The 19,519-nt window shown below is 35.7% G+C and overlaps 1 protein-coding gene across 5 annotated transcripts in view; it reads left to right on the top strand.

Moving 5' to 3' along the window:
- Positions 1-19,519, top strand: part of NEXN (nexilin F-actin binding protein) — a 42,342-nt gene that overhangs the window by 17,621 nt on the left and 5,202 nt on the right. The window contains exons 2-10 of one of the 5 annotated variants that reach the window (XM_045547703.1): positions 2,369-2,447; positions 3,892-4,083; positions 4,286-4,364; positions 4,455-4,603; positions 9,004-9,045; positions 10,248-10,445; positions 10,540-10,716; positions 13,184-13,372; positions 17,156-17,353. In XM_045547703.1, coding sequence (XP_045403659.1) covers positions 2,421-2,447; positions 3,892-4,083; positions 4,286-4,364; positions 4,455-4,603; positions 9,004-9,045; positions 10,248-10,445; positions 10,540-10,716; positions 13,184-13,372; positions 17,156-17,353 — 1,251 coding nt within the window. In that variant the 5' untranslated portion in view covers positions 2,369-2,420. Of the gene's footprint in view, positions 1-2,368; positions 2,448-3,891; positions 4,084-4,285; positions 4,365-4,454; positions 4,604-9,003; positions 9,046-10,247; positions 10,446-10,539; positions 10,717-13,183; positions 13,373-17,155; positions 17,354-19,519 lie in introns of those variants that run through there. The other 4 variants (XM_045547705.1, XM_045547706.1, XM_045547704.1 and 1 more) reach the window with 4 other exon arrangements.

Raw genomic sequence — 19,519 nt, 5'->3', positions numbered from 1 at the left:
AGGAGGATAGCTTGAGCCCAGGAGTTCAAGACTAGCCTGGGCAACATAGCAAGACTCTGTCTTGACAAAAAATAAAAATAAAAAAAACTAGTCAGGCATGGTGGTGTGCACCTGTAGTCCCAGCTACTGGGGAGACTGAGACAGGGGGATCGCTTGAGCCCAGGAATTCGAGGTTATGGTGAGCTATGATTGGTCCACTGTACTCCAGCCTGGACAACAGAGCAAGACCCTGTCTCTTAAAAAAACAAACAAATCATTCATAATTGCCAAAACTTGGAAGCAACCAATATGTCAATTGGTAGGTGAATGGATAAATTGTGGTACATCCAGGCAATGAAATATTATTCAATGACAAAAAGAAATGAGCCATCAAGCCATAAAAAGACATGGAGGAAACTTAAATGCATATTACTAAGTGAAAAAAGTCAGTATGAAAAGGCTACATACTGTATGGTTCCAACTATCTGACATTCTGGAAAAGGCAAAACTTATGGAGATGATAAAAAGAACAGTGATGCCCAGGGTTAGGGGAGGGAAGGATGAGCAGGTGAAACATGGAAGATTTTTAGAGCAGTGAAATTACTCTGTATAATACTATAATGGTGGATACATGTCGTTATACATTGGTTCAAAACCATAGAATGTAGAACATCAGGAGTGAACCCTAATGTAAACTATGGTTTCTGAGTAATAATGATGTTTCAGTGTAGGTTAATCTGTAATAACAAAGGTACCACCCTGGTGGGGGATGTTGTAATGGGGAGGTTATGCATGCATAGGGGAAGAGAATATATAGGAAACCTCTGTATCTTGCACTCAATTTTGCTGGGAACCTAAACTGCTCTAAAAAATAAAGTCTATAAAAATAAAAGTGGGCTAGAAAATTCCAAAGGAAAAAACAAACGAATCACAAAAAAAACCCCAAAATAGTAAAATGGTAGGCCTAAATCCATTCACATCAATAATTACATTAAATGTTAATGAACTAAACACTGCAAATAAAAGAAATGATCAGAATTGATCTTTTTTAAAAAGCAAGGTCCAGGGCCGAGTGTGGTGGCTCATGCCTGTAATCCTAGCACTCTGGGAGGCCGAGGCGGGTGGATTGCTCGAGGTCAGGAGTTCGAGACCAGCCTGAGCAAGAGCAAGACTCCATCTCTACTAAAAATAGAAAGAAATTATCTGGCCAACTAAAAATATATATAGAAAAAATTAGCTGGGCATGGTGGCGCATGCCTGTAGTCCCAGCTACTCGGGAGGCTGAGGCAGGAGGATCGCTTAAGCCCAGGAGTTTGAGGTTGCTGTGAGCTAGGCTGACGCCACGGCACTCACTCTAGCCTAGGCCACAGAGTGAGACTCTGTCTCAAAAAAAAAAAAAAAAAAATGCAAGGTCCAATTTTATGCTGTGTCCAGGAGATATACTTCACATATAAAAACATAGATAAGCGGCTAGAAAATTACAAACCATGCAAACTGTAAACCTAAGAAAGTTGATGTCACTGTTTTAATATCAGGTAAGTTCAAGGCAATTGAGGTAAGAAGAGGGAAATTTCATATTGATGAAACGTCAATGCAAAAGAAAGATATTACAATCATGATGTGTATGTACTTAAACCTGAAAATACATGTAATAAAAATGACAGAATTAAAGGGAGAATAGAAAATTCCATGTAGGGCAGGCGTGGTGGTTCACACCTGTAATCCTAGCACTTTGGAAGGCCGAGATGGGAGGATCTTTTAAGGCCAGGAGTTCAATACCAGCCTGGACAACATGGTGAGACTCTGTCTCTACAAAAAATTTTAAAAATTAGCCAGATGTGGTGAGCCTGCAGTCCTAGCTACTTGGGAGGCTGAGGCAGGAGGATCATTTGACCCCAGGAGTTTGAGGTTGCAATGAGCTATGATGGTGCCACTGCACTCTAGCCAGGGCAACAGAGCAAGACACTGTCTCAAAAATAAAAAAAAGGAAAGAAAGAGAAAAAGGAAAAGAACTAGCCAAAAAAAAAAAAAATTAGTAAAGATACAGAAAATCTAAAACATGATCAACTACCTTAATCTCGTTGATATTTATAGAATGATATACCCAATAACTGCAAAATATACATTCTTTTTAAGTGCACTTGATATGTTCACCAAGTTATTCTGGGTCAAAAACTTTCAGAGATCTTTTAACACTGTACACCTTTATTTCCTATACTATGAATCGTGAGAAAAGGAGCTGAAGGTTATCACAATTTATTACTTGCTTGGATTATGCCAATATTTTTTGAGGGGCAATTAACTGCTATTTTTATTTATAAAAATATATATAACATACTAAAAATAAAGTCATTAAACATTCTTATACAATATTAAAATATTTTTTCAGGTGCAAAAATATACAAACCTTCATAATCAGCCCAAGACCACACAGAGCAAACATGAATGATATTTCCCAAAAGGCTGAGGTAAGTCTCGAAAGTGAAAAAAAGCAAATGAGGGAAATGTAGGGTTAAGTGTAGAATTGCTGAGAGGGCAGTTGTGTACTGGAACAGCAATATTCAGGAGTTCATAATTATAATAATAACATAATGTTGAGCTGTAAAACAAGAAGAGATACAATTCACCAGCTGGTTTTGGGCCAGTATTTTCATTTGAATTCTAAGCTAGGAGGCATGATTTGTGAATGACAGTAAAGTGAATGTGATGGCTAGCATCTTGAGTAGAATTTTAAATATCTTGATAAGTCTTAGAAATTATTCTTTCAGTATTAAAAAAAAAAACCAACAAATTTGACCTATACTCACAGGGAAAAGATAATTCACCCTCAGGTGAGGAGAGGATCCTTCTTAGCTCTTTCTTCCAGTGGCTGTGATAAGATTTTTCTTAGCATTTTCCTGGTTCTTGGCCGTAGTTACTGAGGTTGCAGTACGAAGAGCTCAGTTGCTGATATCCCAAAATTATGAAGTTAAAAAACCTCAAATGGTCAATGCCACATAGTAGATTACAAAATATGGGCTGGGTTTGCAATAGATTGATTAAGCAGTTTGCCATTTTCATTAGGAGAAAGGGTTTGGTGTTCTGAGGCACTGAAGTTTTATTTACTGAAACTTCTTTTAGAGATTGGCTTAATTTTCAAAATAATGAAAATAATTTGTTTTCCTAGTTTTACAGTGGCAGAAAATCTTTCTTCCAGTTTTCTATACCAGATTCTTCTTCTTTGGAAACCTCTTTTGCCATGTGGGAATTTTCCTTTTAGAGCACATTCTACATGGAATGATACAATCTTCTAACATGGCTTAAGGAAGTTATAGTTGGGCAGCACAGCAGTAGTAACAACGTAAATCACTGCTTGTGCACAGAGACTGTGGTGCACCTCAACCACAGATGGGGAGTAAAGGACTGGCCTTCAGTTTTACTTATATTAGATATAGAAACCAGCAAGTATGTAATATGCGAATTAGGCTTTCAACTTTAAAGCCTCAAAACTTTTGCTTTGTTTTCAACTTCACCACATTTGCTGAAATTAGACTTGGTACCTTTTAAGAAAGTGATGTCCTGAATGTTTAATAATGAAGTAGGACAATAAAATACAGGTTATTTTTTAATTAGAATTCAGTATTTGATTTTTATATTTTACTGGCCTTCAGCTCCAGTGGAACGCTGCCCACAAAATGGGACTTGATTACTATATATTAATGAAATTTCTACTCTCATATTTTCTATAATTTTATTTTTCATAGTTAGGTTTTAGAAAGTATCTAATCAGGTGGTGGTGGTTCAAATTAAGGTTTCAAACTCATTTCTGTTTTCTGTTTCAATAAAATTTTTTATATTGTTTGTTCTCATCTATCTTTACCTAATTTCTTATCTTTTTTTAAGCTTTCTTCTCTTTATTTTCTTCTAATTAAGATTCTGCTTTCTTCATCTAAACCTATCCCAAAAACCTATGTGCCAAAACTTGGCAAAGGTGATGTAAAGGATAAGTTTGAAGCCATGCAGAGAGCCAGGGAAGAAAGAAATGAAAGGAGATCTAGAGACGAAAAGCAAAGAAGAAAAGAACAATATATTAGAGAGAGAGAATGGAACAGGAGAAAGCAGGAGGTTATTTTATTTTACTTTATTCTTGTGAAACTATTCATTTTCTTTTTTTTAATTTATATTTTATTATTCACATTAATCACATTTTATATTAACTTTAATTAAAATACTTTTCTGTATTTATAAGCTAATGTAAATTCTACATATACTATGATTTAGTCTAATGTTTGGACATGTGCTCATATTAATTTATTTAATTATCTAGATTAAAGAAATGCTTGCTTCTGATGATGAGGAATCGGTGTCTTCTAAGGTAGAAAAGGCTTATGTCCCAAAGCTAATAGGTAAGAAACTTGAGGGGTGAATTGTGAATTAAATTGCAAAAAAAAAAGAAACATAACAAAGTATCAAACTCTTCTTTTATATATTCTTAGGAACTGTTAAAGGTAAATTTGCTGAAATGGAGAAACAAAGACAAGAGGAACAAAGGAAGAGAACAGAGGAGGAACGAAAACGCAGAATTGAGCAGGATATGCTAGAAAAGAGGAAAATTGAGCGTGAATTAGCAAAAAGGGCTGAGCAGGTATAACCACCAAATATTAAGTTCGTATTTGTTTGTGAAACTGATTGTACAAAGTAAAACTAATCAATATGTTGCCTAATTAAAATATTTTAATACAACATAAACCTAATTAAATAGCAGCTAACCTGAAAACAAGATCTTAAGTAAAAATATTTAATATCGGATACCTAGAAAGATAAGGGGAGAATGTGCCTATTTTAAGATAGAACATTGACATGATTTTTGTTATATATAATCTTATTCTGTCCACATTTCCTCACGCTGTCCACATTCCTTATTTTTCTTGACATATTAGTGGATTTTACAAAGATGTAAGGCAATTTCATACATAAACTATCCACAAGCACCTAACAAAATACTAGTCTTTTAACTGCAATACTTATAAATGCTGAGCTTTTAAAGCAACACTTTAAGTGCCTTAAATCTATTTGCTATGCTCCCTTCAGTTTCTACTACCTTTCTAAAAAGAAAAGTGACAATGAAAGCAAAGCATATGCCATATTTTCAGGCCAAAGAAATTTATTTACCCTGGTTTTGCAAATAACCACTTTATGGCACAAATAGCACGAGTATGGTGGCAAATGATGACATATGCTTGGTGAAGTATAAAAAAGCATGAGAAGTTCCTATATTTTATTCCTTTTGTATCTCCTTATCTGAAGAAAGGATGCTGTATACTTTACTACTGCCACTTCCAGTCATTAAAGATTAGCATTAATTCTTTTCTTTTTTTAAATTGTCTTTAGTATTAATTTTGTAATAAAATTTCACAAGGGACTAAAATTTTAATATATGAGAATATTATAAATATAAAATATTTAGATAAATAATTATATTTGTAGTGTAATTATATCATAAATTGTAAAATAAGGAAATAAAATTATAATAAAACATATAATTAAAATATATGGTGTTTGGCAGAAAACATTGAGCAAGTACATGGGGTTAGTCTACTTCTTTTAAATCTTGTGTTCTTTTTCAGCACTGATTATTTCCTAGACTTTAAGACTCACTACAACCCCAATAATGGAATAGATAGGCAATGGTTTCTCAAATAAAACCTGTGTGTGTGTTGAAGTGGTGAGTTTGAATATGGTAAAGACATAGGATTCTCAGACAGAGATGGAAACACAACATGATTATGAAAACTGACCACTTTTTAGTAACTCTAAATACTTGCTATGTGGCAAGGTGCAGTAGAACCTTGGTTAATAAAATTTTTGGCCTATTAAATTATTTAAGAAGATGAAGGCAGAGCAAAGTAAATTATTAATAGTAATTTTATCTTGTAAATATTTAAAGTCTAATTTTAAAATGTAATTAAGTACATTTTCCACTCAAATATAACATAATGTAATGTATCTTTAAATATAAAGAGTATGGAATAGGTAGCCAAGAGTCTTTTTGTTTTTAGAGACAGGATCTCTCTGTTACCTAGGCTGGATGGAGTACAGTAGCGCCATCATAGCTCACTGTAGCCTCCAATTCCTGAGCTCAGGAAATCCTCCTGCCTCAACCTCCCAAGTAGCTGGGACTATAAGCACGTGCCACCACATCTGAGTAATTTTATTTTTTTAAAATTTTTTGTAGAGACAGGGTCTTGCTGTGTTTGGCCCAGGCTGGTCTCAAACTCCTGGCCTCAGTGATCCTCTTGCCTTGGCCTCCCAAAGTGCTGGGATTACAGGTGTGAGCCACTGTGCCCAGTCAAAGAGTCTTAATGTTTGTTTGCGAAATCTTCTTGTACAAATCCATATGCAAAAATGCTATAAAAGGGATTCCTGAGTTGGGGGATAGTTGAATGTCTTGTTGACCTCCAAGATTCTGTGATTCTAGGATCTTATAATGAATTAACAAATTAACTGCCATGTGAATTGTATTTAACTCACGCTAGTTTTGAGCGTGGGGCCTTGTGAAGCATATGTAACTCACACATCTCTTCACTTTGGTAGCCATGTGAACTATTTTTCAAGTCGCATATAACTCACACACAGAAAACAATAAAAAATAACAAATTTTTCATTAAGTTAGAAAGGATTATTTTATTTTCAAAGTTTTTATTCTATTTTCATAATAAAACACTGAAGGAAAAAGTTTTTTTCTAGTGTGTCAGTAAATGTGTTAAAAATGGATATACTTTGTGTACTGGATGTTAGTCAAATGCCAATAAAATTTGGGGAAGAATCTTGATTTAGTACTATCCGGTTATCTTTGAAGATACCCTGATGGGCAAAGTTAAAGTCTACCAACTTAGAAAAAGAGAATTTATTAGTGGGGATGTTGAAAAGAGAGTGGAGAAAAGGAAGTTGATTTGGGAAGGAGCAAAAGTAGTTTCCTTTCCATAAAGCATAAGAAGTAGTTGGGAAGCAGCTCTTCAATGGTAGCTTCTCAAAGTCAACAGTATAACTGAACTTCTGATTATCTGTTCTCTATTAATATACTGGACACCATGGCCACTTAGACAAATTTATTTTCATTGAAAAAAAAGTATTCTATCTTTTGTTGTTTGGGTGACAGCTTAAAATGAGCCAAGAAGAAAGCAAAAATAAATAAATAAATAAATAAATAAAAATCTTCAAAGACTTTATTATCTTACCATGAGCTAATAAAGATCTGGGAAGGTTGTCGCAGTAAGAAAAAGAAAGTTGGGGTCAAGAAATTTAGTATTTCTCTTTCCTATATTCTTAATGTCTGGCTTCTCACCATATATCCTGGATCATTTTATTGAGAAATTAAAATGATTTGTAGAGGAGTTGTCAGTATTCTTAAAGATAAGTCATTTTGTACTACACTTGATCTTAGCCAAAAGGCCAAGAAACGATGGGGGCGGGGAGTCATTTTGTAATTATTTTATTATAGAGCCATTAAAATTTTCTTAGTATAGTATATCATTCAATAAAACATTTCACTATTTACATAGGAAATCAGTGTTAAGAAGTAATTCTGTAACAAAATTGTTCTGAACAAGATAAATTATTTTGTAGTGTACAAAGTTATTCTGAATAAAACTTTTAAAAATAAACTATTGTGAAATAGATTTATTTTTAATAAACTGTTCAGAATAACTTATTTTTCAAGAAATTGGGTACCTTAGGCTCTTAGGCTGGGCCTGGTGGCTCACACCTGTAATCCTAGCACTTTGGGAGGCCAAGGCAGGAGGATTGCTTGAGGCCAGGAATTGGAGACTAGCTTGGGAAACAGAGCAAGACCCTGTCTCTACAAAAAATAAAAATAAATCAATAAATTAGCCAGGCATAGTGGTACATGTCCTGTTGTCCTAGCTACTCAGGAGACTGAGGTTGGAGGATCACTTGAGCTTTGGAGTTCAAGGGTGCAGTGAGCTATGATCATGCCACTGCACTCTAGCCTGGGCGATAGAGTGAGATCTTGTCTTAAAAAGAATAAAAAAAAAAGGAAAGAAATTTGGTATCTTAATAAAATGTATTATTTCTTCTGAGAATATAGAAAAGAAAAGTGGCAGCCTGAGAGACTTAGCCAGCCCAGTTCCCGTGTATGAGTCAGGATACAACAAAATTCCCCCTTAGTCTGCATAAGGACCAAACAACTTCCAGACTCTTTCATTGATTTTAAAAATCAAATTAAAACAATCAACAATCTGAATTCTTACTTTCTAACAGTTCACATTTTCCCATTGCTTATGTTTTCTTTTCCTGAGATCTCAAACATTGCTTTATTTAAATCACCTATCTTCTCTCAATTCTCCATTGTTTCAGAACAGTACATTAGCCTTCCCTCAAGCTAACCTTATGGTGTTTCTTATGAGTAATGGCCAAATTGAGCTCCCACTTTTTAAATGAGGCTCTTTCTTACTTAGATCTGATCAAAATATAGAGAAACCATTATGACTACCAGAATTATTTTTCCTTCTAAACTAGCCTTCATCTTTTACCACACTTTGTTGTTGTATAAGTCATATTTTTGATATATATTTATATTTTAAAATATAATAATGACAATTTTTTGATTGTTAATTATAAGTTTTCCTTTTGCCAGGGCAGGGACAGAGAATTGAGAAATGTTTGTGTCTCAGTTTAAATTGCTAATTAAGTTAATAATTGCTACTTGTAAGCTCACAGCCTGATTATAAGAGTTTGGTCCATTTTTCAATTTCCAGATTTATAAAGGTAGGCTTTATCTTAATTTTTTCTTAATATGTTATTTCCTGGATATTGATAATGTATCACTATGCAACAACTACTATAAGGTTTAACCTCCATTTAAAAGGATACATTTGCCTAATTTGGAACAACATGAAACATTTCAAAAATTATAAATTTGAAAATTGACTATAAGTCACAATGACATTACTTTTCATTTGTATGTTTAAAAGCAAAAAGCAGAAATCTGATGTAATGTAATGATATGAAATTCTCATTCAATAGATTGAGGACATAAACAATACGGGAACTGAATCAGCATCAGAGGTAAACAGATATTTCCTTTAATGAAACATTCACCTAAAATTATCTGATTCACACATTCTTTTAATCTAAGAAAATATAAAAAGGGCTTTTCTTTTACTCTTTTTATTATAAATATAGCGATAACAACAAAAAGACAGATGTATGTTTCTCAAAGCAAGATCATACTTTTGCATTTACAAACACTATACCTTAGTGTTTTTAAAGAAAAGTATGTTTTGCTTTCATGGTTACATTAGAAAGACAAGTCTCTTTAGTCTCAGTTTGGGATACTCTGCCAAGACTATATATATTTCTTGAACAGTGTTACTAACAGTTGAGTTTGTTGAAAGGCAGTTTTCTTCTCATCATTTGTCTTCTTTCCTCAGAGTTCCTGAGAGTTTGTGTTTTGGTTTTCACATGCTATGTATAGAGTGCAGTATCTATTACCATGAAGGAATCTTCAACAACCACAAAAATTTTAGTCATCTCTTTTAACCTAACAGAATATGTTAAAAATCACTCAAACAATTTGATGGTGTGCCTAAAACTTCAGCCACATAAATTGGGAGCAACTTTTAGGGGCATGTGTTATATTTTATAACTCTTCTTCTTAGTTTTGAAAAAAGTTAGAGGCAACAATAGATTATGTAATAGAATTAAAATGAATTAAAAAATAAATTAAAATATTTTAATAGGATCAAATGCCAAAGAGTTTTACCTATAATATAAATGTTTAATAAATCAATTGGAAATACTGTGGTATTTTCCTCACCAAATATTAGTTTTTTTTAAGTACTTAAAAGAGTGTATGGAGAGAAAAATCATATGGAGAAACTTTTTTCTATGTTTAAACTGAATCGGTCTACCATCAAATTGATCTAGCTTACACTCACGTGCACATTTTGTGGGATTAGTGCATGGATAACTAAATTCAGGCAATGTCACTGCAGTTTTCTTATCTGAACAGCTGTATTAACTCCATCTTCTGGGAAACAGAATGCTTCTTGAACCTTGTCAACAATGAATTTCAATAAGATTAACTCATAATGCACAATGAATTTAGAGGAGATATTTAATAGTAATCTGTAAAAAGATAATTATTTGTTCTTCATGATAACATGGATGGCAATGTAATGGAATTCACCAGTGATGGAGGCAAAGTCCCGAGAAATCTAAATTTTTGATTAAGAAGAAAAATGCTAATTATCTATTCTATAAAATAGGAAGGAGATGATTCGCTACTTATAACAGTAGTACCTGTCAAATCATACAAAACATCTGGAAAAATGAAAAAGAATTTTGAGGATCTAGAAAAAGAACGAGAAGAGAAAGAAAGGATCAAGTATGAAGAAGATAAAAGAATAAAATATGAAGAACAACTACGATCTCTCAAAGAAGCAAAGTGTCTTTCATTGGTCATGGTAATTTTTTTTAATTAATAGGTCAAGGCAGTTAAGTTAGTTAGCAACATTTCCCTTTATGACTAAAAGGTGGGTTTTAATAATGTTTTCTTAGGATGATGAAATGGAAAGTGAGGCAAAAAAAGAATCACTTTCTCCTGGAAAACTGAAACTAACTTTTGAAGAACTGGAGCGACAAAGACAAGAAAACCGAAAGAAGCAAGCTGAAGAGGAAGCAAGACAACGTTTAGAAGAAGAGAAGCGTGCTTTTGAAGAAGCAAGGCGGCAAATGGTAAATATTTATATTGAAACCTTACATTGCATATTAGGGAAGGTGGCTGGCTTTAGATAACATAAATTCAAAAAGATTTTATATACAAAAGGGCCTGATTTTGAAATTGTGTATATATTTCATATATAAAACACATATATATTGTTGTCTTATTTCCATTTTGGAGCATTTTACCCAAGATGCTTCAAATTTTTATTTTTATAAATTGTTATTAATATATAAATTAGCAAAATAATTACTCAATGAACTTGGTTTCTCTTCATCTGTTAGTTCAGCCTGAAATGTATTTATTGACAGAAGGGTGAGACATTTTTTAAGTCTAATTGTATGTGTACTTCGTTTTAGTACAGTTTTTCAAATATTTGAATATATCAAAATAACAGTTTATTATAATCTGAATATGCAGTTTGCCCTATAAGGGGTGTGTGTGTGTGCATGCATGTTTGTATATATATTTATATGTAGTGTAGTGGTTAAAAGCATGGATTTTGGAGCCAGACTACCTAGATTCAGTTGTCAACCATTTATTAACTGTGTAATCATGGACAAGTTATTTAATCTCTATATGCTTTGGTTTCATTTTTTTTTTTTAAAACAGGGTCTGGCTCTGTTGCCCAGGCTGGAGTGCAGTGGCACATTCATAGCTCAGTGGAACCACAAACTTCTTTTTTTTTGAGACGGAGTCTCACTCTGTCCTCTGGGCTAGAGTGCTGTGGTGTCAGCCTAGTTCACAGCAACCTCAAACTCCCAGGCTCAAGCTATTCTCCTGCCTCAGCCTCCTGTAGCTGGGATTACAGGTGCATGCCACCATGCCCGGCTAATTTTTCGATCTTTAGGAGAGACGGAGCCTTGCTTTTGCTGAGGCTGGTCTCCAACTCCTGAGCTCAAACGATCCTCCTGCCTCGGCCTCCTGAGTAGCTGGGTCTACAGGTGAACACCACCACACCCAGCTAATTTAAAAAAATTTTTTTAGAGACAGGGTCTTACTATGTTGCCCAGGCTGGTCTCAGGCTCCTGGCCTCAAGCAGTCCTTCCACCTCAGCCCTCCAAAGTGCTGGGATTACAGGCAGGAGCCACTGCACCCAGACAGAACATTTATAATTTTTAAAGTTACCAGAACTTTCTTGATCAGCTTTCATTAATGATGGTCTAAGAATTATATCTCAAAAATGTTAATTTTCTAGTAAAATAACATTTTACTTGAAAATGTTATTACTTTTGGATAATTATGGTTACATAATACCTACACATTTTATATATTACTGGTGGTCAACTTAATAAAGAAATAGAAATATTGTTAATTTATCCAACTGTTGGCCGGGCACTGTGGCTCACGCCTATAATCCTAGCCCTCTGAGAGGCCAAGGTGGGTGGATCGCTCAAGGTCAGGAGTTCGAGACCAGCCTGAGCGAGACCTTGTCTCTACTAAAAATAGAAATAAAAATTATCTGGACAACTAAAAATATATATAGAAAAAAAAAATTAGCCGGGCATGGTGGCGCATACCTGTAGTCCCAGCTACTCGGGAGGCTGAGGCAGTAGGATCGCTTAAGCCCAGGAGTCTGAGGTTGCTGTGAGCTAGGCTGACGCCACGGCACTCACTCTAGCCTGGGCAACAAAGTGAGATTCTGTCTCCAAAAAAAAAAAAAAAAAAAATTTATCCAACTGCTTGTTTGAGCTTTAAGAAATATTGTTAATCAAAAATAAATTTCAATTAATATTTTAATTAATTTAATAAATTAAAACTGTAATTATAAAAGGATAAAATTTGAATTTTATAAAAAATAGTTCTAGATAATAATCTTTTATCTGATTAGTATAAGGAAAAGCACCACAGTAGAAAAAAAAATCCATGAAAATTACAAAATGAAAACTTTGTTTTGCTACCAAATGAGACTCTGTGTAGATATACTTGAACCTCAATTTAAGTACATACACACACACTTATGTTTGTTCTGGGAGAGTTAATGTTCTTAAAATATATCTATTTATTTTTTTATTTATTTTGGAGAAGGGATCTTGCTCTATGGCTCTGGCTAGAGTGCAGTGGCATCATCATAGCTCACTGCAACTTCAAACTCCTGGGCCCAAGCAATCGTCCTGCCTCAGCCTTCTGAGCAGCTGGGACTACAGGTACCTGGCCCTCTACAATGCCCGGCTAATTCTTTTTTTTTTTTTTTTTAGAGAGAGGGTCTTACTCTTGCTCAGAGCTGGTCTCAAACTCCTGGCCCTACCCATTTAATATACTTGACCAAAAGCTAGAGCAAGGTGGCTCACGCCTGTAATCCTACCACTTTGGGAGGTTGAGGCAGGAGAGCCCATGAATTTGAGGTTGTAGTTGAGCTATGATGACACCACGGCACTCTAGCCCAGGTGACAGAAACAATCCTCTGTCTCTTTTTATTGCTAATTCATTCCTGTCTTTGATGAATCTCAATTTTCAGTAATGAATTATTTCTTTGGTTAGGTAAATGAAGAGGAAGAAAACCAAGACATGGAAAAAATTTCAAAAGTATACCGTCCAGGTAAACTCAAACTCAGTTTTGAAGAAATAGAAAGGCAAAGGAGAGAAGATGAAAAAAGGAAAGCAGAGGAAGAAGCCAGAAGGAGAATAGAAGAAGAAAAGAAGGCATTTGCTGAAGCAAGGAGAAGCATGGTAAGACAGAACTTAACTGGAGATTGCCATTAGAATTTAGCTTTCAGAGTATGTTAATAGAAATTATTAGGCTTTGGGGAACAGCCTATTATTCCTGGAATCTGTGCCAAGTGTAGGAGTGGCAAATAGATTTTAGAGTCTCCCATGGAATAACACCAGCCGGTTGAAGGTATTTGCTCCAATTTAGTGTTGAGAAGGTTGTCATTAAATTGCTGTGCCTGGCATAAAAGGTTGACTATTATCTTCCTTCTCTGGGAAGGCATGTTTTCCAGAACTGAGTGCCTAAGAAGCAGGGAGTTTCCTCCCCTCACTTTTCCTTTCTTCCTCTCCATTGTCTCTTCCCCTCTCTTCCCACATTCCCTCTTTACCTTGTTCTTCCCTTCCTTTCTTTCTTTTCAATTTTTATCCCATCCAGTATTTATTAAATGACCAGAGTCATTTAATCACAATTATTTAACTCTCTAAAATGCTCACCCATCAGTCCTAAATATTGATACCTAACTTAATTATTACAAAGTTATAACTGTACTTCGCATACTAGTTTAATTTATTTTTTATTTTTTTAATTTCAGCATATCACGGGGGTACAGATGTTTAGGTATATTGCCCTTGCCCCACCCAAGTCAGAGCTTCAAGTGTGTCCATTCCCCAGACAGTGCTCACCACACCCATTACGTGTGTATATACCCATCCCCCCCTCCCCCCTCCCATCTGCCCCAACTATTTTTAAGCAATTTGACATATGAACACGGCATCCCCTTCTCGAAAATTTTTTTTCAGATAAGGTCTCACTCTGTTGCCTGGGCTGGAGTGCAGTGGCATCATCATAGCTCACTACAACCTCAAAGTCCTGGGCTCAAGCCATCCTTCTGCCTCAGCCTCCTGAGTAGCTGGGACTACAGGCATGTGCCACTGTGCCTGGCTTTTTTTTTTTTTTTTTGTAGAGACAGGGATCTCACTATATTGCCCAAGCTGGTCTCAAACTCCTGGCCTCAAGTGATCCTCCCACCTCAACCTCCCAAAGTGTTAGGATTACAGGCATGAGCCACCACACCTGGCCTGAGACATTTTAATTGGCTCAGTGATATCATAAACCTGGTTTTCTTCCTCTGTCTGGGTAACCTTCAGACATACATGCCAAAGTGATTATGTGGCTTCATCACCCCCTCAGGTGCTCAAATCAGAAACTTGGAAGCCTGAACACCTCTATTCTCATGGATGCCTCAACATCCAGTCACTAAGTCTCATTCATTCAACCTCTTAAATCACTCTAAAATCTATCAGTTTTTCCCCATTTCCCACCACTACTACTATAATCCAGATTACTGTAATCCTTTGCCTGGGCCCAACCTCTAATTAACTTGCTTTTTTTTTTTTTTTTTTTTTACCTGTAATCCATTCTTCCCTCTAAGACCAGAAGTGATCTTAAAAAAATAGAAAAGCAAAAAGCAAATTTGATTACTATACTTTGTTACTTTTTTGCTTAATATTTTCTCACTTCCCTTAAGCAAAAATCCCAAAATTTTTTTTTTTTTTTTTTTTTTTGAGACAGAGTCTTACTTTGTTGCCCGGGCTAGAGTGAGTGCCTTGGTGTCAGCCTAGCTCACAGCAACCTCAAACTCCTGGGCTTAAGCAATCCTACTGCCTCAGCCTCCCGAGTAGCTGGGACTACAGGCATGTGCCACCATGCCCGGCTAATTTTTTCTATATATTTTTAGTTGGCCAGATAATTTCTTTCTATTTTTAGGAGAGACGGGGTCTTGCTCTTGCTCAGGCTGGTCTCAAACTCCTGACCTTGAGCGATCCACCCGCCTCGGCCTCCCAGAGTGGTAGGATTACAGGCGTGAGCCACCGCGCCCGGCCAAAAATCCAAAAACTTTTAAAACAAATTTCTTCAGTAATCTTGCCCTAATATATTGCTTCAGTTTCATTTCTTGATCCTTCCTTAATCTGCTTTGTTCCAGATATACTAAATTTGTTTCTATTTCTTCAAAGTGGGAATCTCTCCACCTTCACAAATACTGTCTGAAACGTGTCCCTCTCTCCTTTACCTATGCTCTATCTTCTATTCATAACCTTCCATTTACTCTGAAAGCCTTTCCTGATAATAAACACCTCCTATGAATTCTTACAGCCTTTAGTACTCCCCTAGTATAGCACTAATGCTATATTGTTAACTCTTATGGCTGTCTTTCTCACTCGGTGAGGCCAAGACTGTTTACCAAGCATAAGAGACCTCCAATAAATACTTATGGAGTATGTGATATTGAAACTATCTTGTGTGTATTAGGAAATCCCTGATTCACCAATGGTTTCTACACAGAACCCCTACAGACATTGTGAATGGACTTATTTTTTAGAAAATAAGTAGGTTCAGAAGTGGTAGAAGAGAAGTAGCTGTGAAGATCAGGAGACCTAGTCCTGGGGGCAGATTTTAGGCCAAAATTGCTTTTTACCGTGATTCACTAGTGGAAAAAATGCAGGGGAAAAAAAAACTGTGTTAAACCAAAACCAAGTTTCCTAGAGAAATTTCTCTGTTAAGACAAGAGAGAAAAACTTCTTCCTTCATTTATATTGTTTTTTTATTCAGGACCAAGTGTTGTAATTTCATACTATAGCTCAGTTAACTCATATAATAAAATTAAAAATTTTTGGCAATCTTTAGACTATAAAACCATTTAAACATTGTTTCTGGGTTAAACCAGTTCTGTAGTAAAGTGTGGGTTTAAAGTCTTGATAAAAGTTGGAGCAAATGAATATTTACCCCTTGCCTCTCTCATTTCCCTGTGTCTATTTCAATCACAGAGTCACAGTTCAGGCCAGAGGTTTATGTATATACCTTCAGTGGACAGAAAAACAGAATTAGAAAATTGTTTTTCATGGTCAAATGTAGTCCCTGTCAACAACTTAAAAATCAGAAAGTTTCTATTTGCAATTTAGGGATTGCTTATATACAAGGGATGATAAGGTAAGGATAAGACTACCTTTTGAGAGCTTATCATGGAGAGACACCACTAAGGGTTTCTAAACTTGCTTTAATCCTTATGACAAACCTATGAAAGTTGTCACAGATAAGGAAACCCAGACTTAGGCTAGGTAACTTGCCCAAGGTCACAGCTAATGGCAGATAATTTACCACATAGTATTTATGTTGACCTTAGACAAGTTACTTTGCAGTGCCTCAGTTTCATCTATAAAATGAGGATGTTAATATCTACTTTATAAGGTTAAAGGATTAAATAAATTAATACATGTAAAGTGCATATCACTGTACTTGGCAGCTCTAAGTATTAACTATTATTATTTCTTGATAGTTAGCCTGACAGCAAATAAATAAACAATAAAATCATAGTACTAAGTGATTTTTGCTTGATTATGAAGAGATTGTGATGGGTTATCTCATTCATTCAGACAAGACCACGATTTAAGTGAAATGTTCTATTTTAATTATCAGAATGGAGATACACTTTAATTCAAGTAAAAATGTTCTCAATATTAGAAAATGTTAATGTCTAATCCAAATTACTTATAGTATAAATAAAGTCAAAGTATTTCTTTGTGTTCATTGGAATGGAGAATAGTTACCATTTCCTCCATAACCACAAAATACCTCAGTCTTACATTTTTTAGTAATTCCTCCCTTGTTTATTATTAATTTATGTCTCCTGGTTTTTAGTTCAATGTGAAACATTTCTATTCAAGACATCCCAGTTTCTTTAAGAAATATTCCCTTTTTAGTATGTATAATTTCAGCAAGAGTGATAAAAAAATTACTTTAAATAGGTAGTAGATGATGACTCCCCAGAGATGTATAAAACAATTTCTCAAGAATCTCTTACACCGGGAAAACTGGAAATTAATTTTGAAGAATTATTAAAACAAAAAATGGAAGAAGAAAAACGACGAACAGAGGAGGAACGGAAACATAAACTAGAAATGGAGAAACAGGAGTTTGAACAGCTGAGACAAGAAATGGGAGAGGTAAGATTTTAAGAAATAGCTATCATCCAGGCACAGTGGCCCACACCTATAGTCCCAGCTACTCAGAAGGCTGAAACATGAGGATCACCTGAACCCAGAAGTTCAAGGCTGCAGTGAGCCATGCACCACTCCAGCCTGGATGACAGAGCAAGACCCTGTCTCTAAAACAACAACAACAAAAGATATCTATTTATATTCCTACTTATTAAGCTAAGTATTTTATTTGTATTGCCTTGTAATAACCTTGTAATTATTATTCACATAAACGATACTCAGCATACTCCAGAGGCGCTTACTTGGTACAGGCTTCTGCATAGTTATGTGTACTTTCTAGTGTACTATAACTCTCTACTCTTTCCTTGCTAGTTTAAAAAAAAAATATAGGATTGCAAGTGACTGCGACATTACTATAGTTCCTTAAGTAAATATTTATTCCTCTTTACCTCAGAATTATGTGAGTACACCATGATTGAGAACTGTTGTTCTTGAGTACTTAATATACCCATTTTTACTGATTTTCCTTGAAACAAAGACTTAAACTGATCAATTTAACCAAAATAAGATAAAACCACAGGAGTATCACAGATGCTAATAGGCTTATCAGTTTGACAAGTATTTTTTTTTTCTTTGAGACAGGGCCTTACTCTGTCACCCTGGGTAGAGTGCAGTGGTGCACCACAGCTCACTGCAACCTCAAACTTCTGGGGTCAAGCTATCTTGCCTCAGCCTCCAGAGTAGATGGGACTATAGGCGTGTGCCATTATGCCCGGGCATGGGCAGCAGAGGAGAGGTGGAAAGAGGCATGGTGGCCCATGCCTGTAATCCTAGCACTCTGGGAGGCTGAGAGGTGGGAGGACTGCTTGAGGTCAGGAGTTCAAGACCAGCCTGAGTAAGAGCTAGACTCTGTCTCTACTAAAAATAGAAAAAAAAATTAGCCGGGCATGGTGGCCGGCTACTGTAGTAGGCTACTAGCCTGTAGTCCCAGCTACTCGGGAAGCTGAGGCAGGAGAATCACTTGACCCCAGGAGTCTGAGGTTGCAGTGAGCTATGATGACACCACTGCACTCTTACTGGGGTGACAGAGCGAGACTCTGTCTCAAATAAAAAAAAAAAAAAAACAAAAGAAGGAACCTGTCTTTACACCTACCTTGGTGGGGGCCAGGCCACATACACTGGAAGGGTTAGGGTCCAGCACTCAGCCCAATGACTTGAGGCAAAGTAAGCAGCAACTGTCCCAGCCTCAGACTGGCAGTGCCACAGCATGTTTGGTAGGTGACTTGGTGGGGTCCTCTTACAAACTTCTAAGAACCCTGTGGATGTGATCCCTACACGTAGGCTGCAATCTCTTGGAAGTTGCCCGTTTGTCATGATTGGGGCAGTGGGCCTGTGGGAAGGGGAGTTTTACTTTTCTGCCCTGGCTGTGGCTGGCAAATCATCTCGCTGGCCCAGAGAATATAAAGGCCATATAAATATATGAATAAAATACCATGAAAGTGCTGTAGGAAAACATTCCAAGGTCTAACCTCTTCCTGCCCCTCAAAAAATTTAGTAGCATTTTATATAGGAAGCTGAAAATGAATTGTCTATGACAACTCACTTCTAAAGTATATTTTAGTGTATTATTAAGATGTAATCTAGTTAATATAGGGCAGTATGCAAATGTCAAGACATTCTGGTGCTATTAAATGACTCAACCTAATGTGTGGAGTTTTCAAGCTAAGTAGCAGGGCAATTCCAACATCACTACACTGTAGCTTATTAGTTCAATGGTTAATTTTGAACAGAATGATTTAGAAAACATTGTGATATCTGTAATCATAAATGTGTTACTTTCTGGCATTTTATGAGTATTTTCAACCACATAGTCTGAAAAGTGGAAGTAGTATAAAGGAATAAGTTTTCTCTTTTACCCCTTGGTTAAGCCAAGAAATTAAGCCTCATGTCACATCACAGACTGTGAAAACCCCTATTCCCTGCTTTTTAAACCCTGCCTAGAACTCTAGGTCTTCTCTGGGAAAAGTATACTAGGAATAACTGCAATATTTTACTATTCCATATTCCACAGTGAGGTTAGGATTTAGTGTAGCAAAGTCCCTTACAAAGGACTAGTATTAATAATAATAAATTGTGAAAATTCAGGGAAAAGGAACCTGAATAAAAGAACAA

The sequence above is a fragment of the Lemur catta genome, chromosome 3 (assembly GCF_020740605.2).
Source record: "Lemur catta isolate mLemCat1 chromosome 3, mLemCat1.pri, whole genome shotgun sequence".
Classification (NCBI taxonomy): domain Eukaryota; kingdom Metazoa; phylum Chordata; class Mammalia; order Primates; family Lemuridae; genus Lemur; species Lemur catta.
This window is presented reverse-complemented; position numbering and strand designations above follow the sequence as displayed.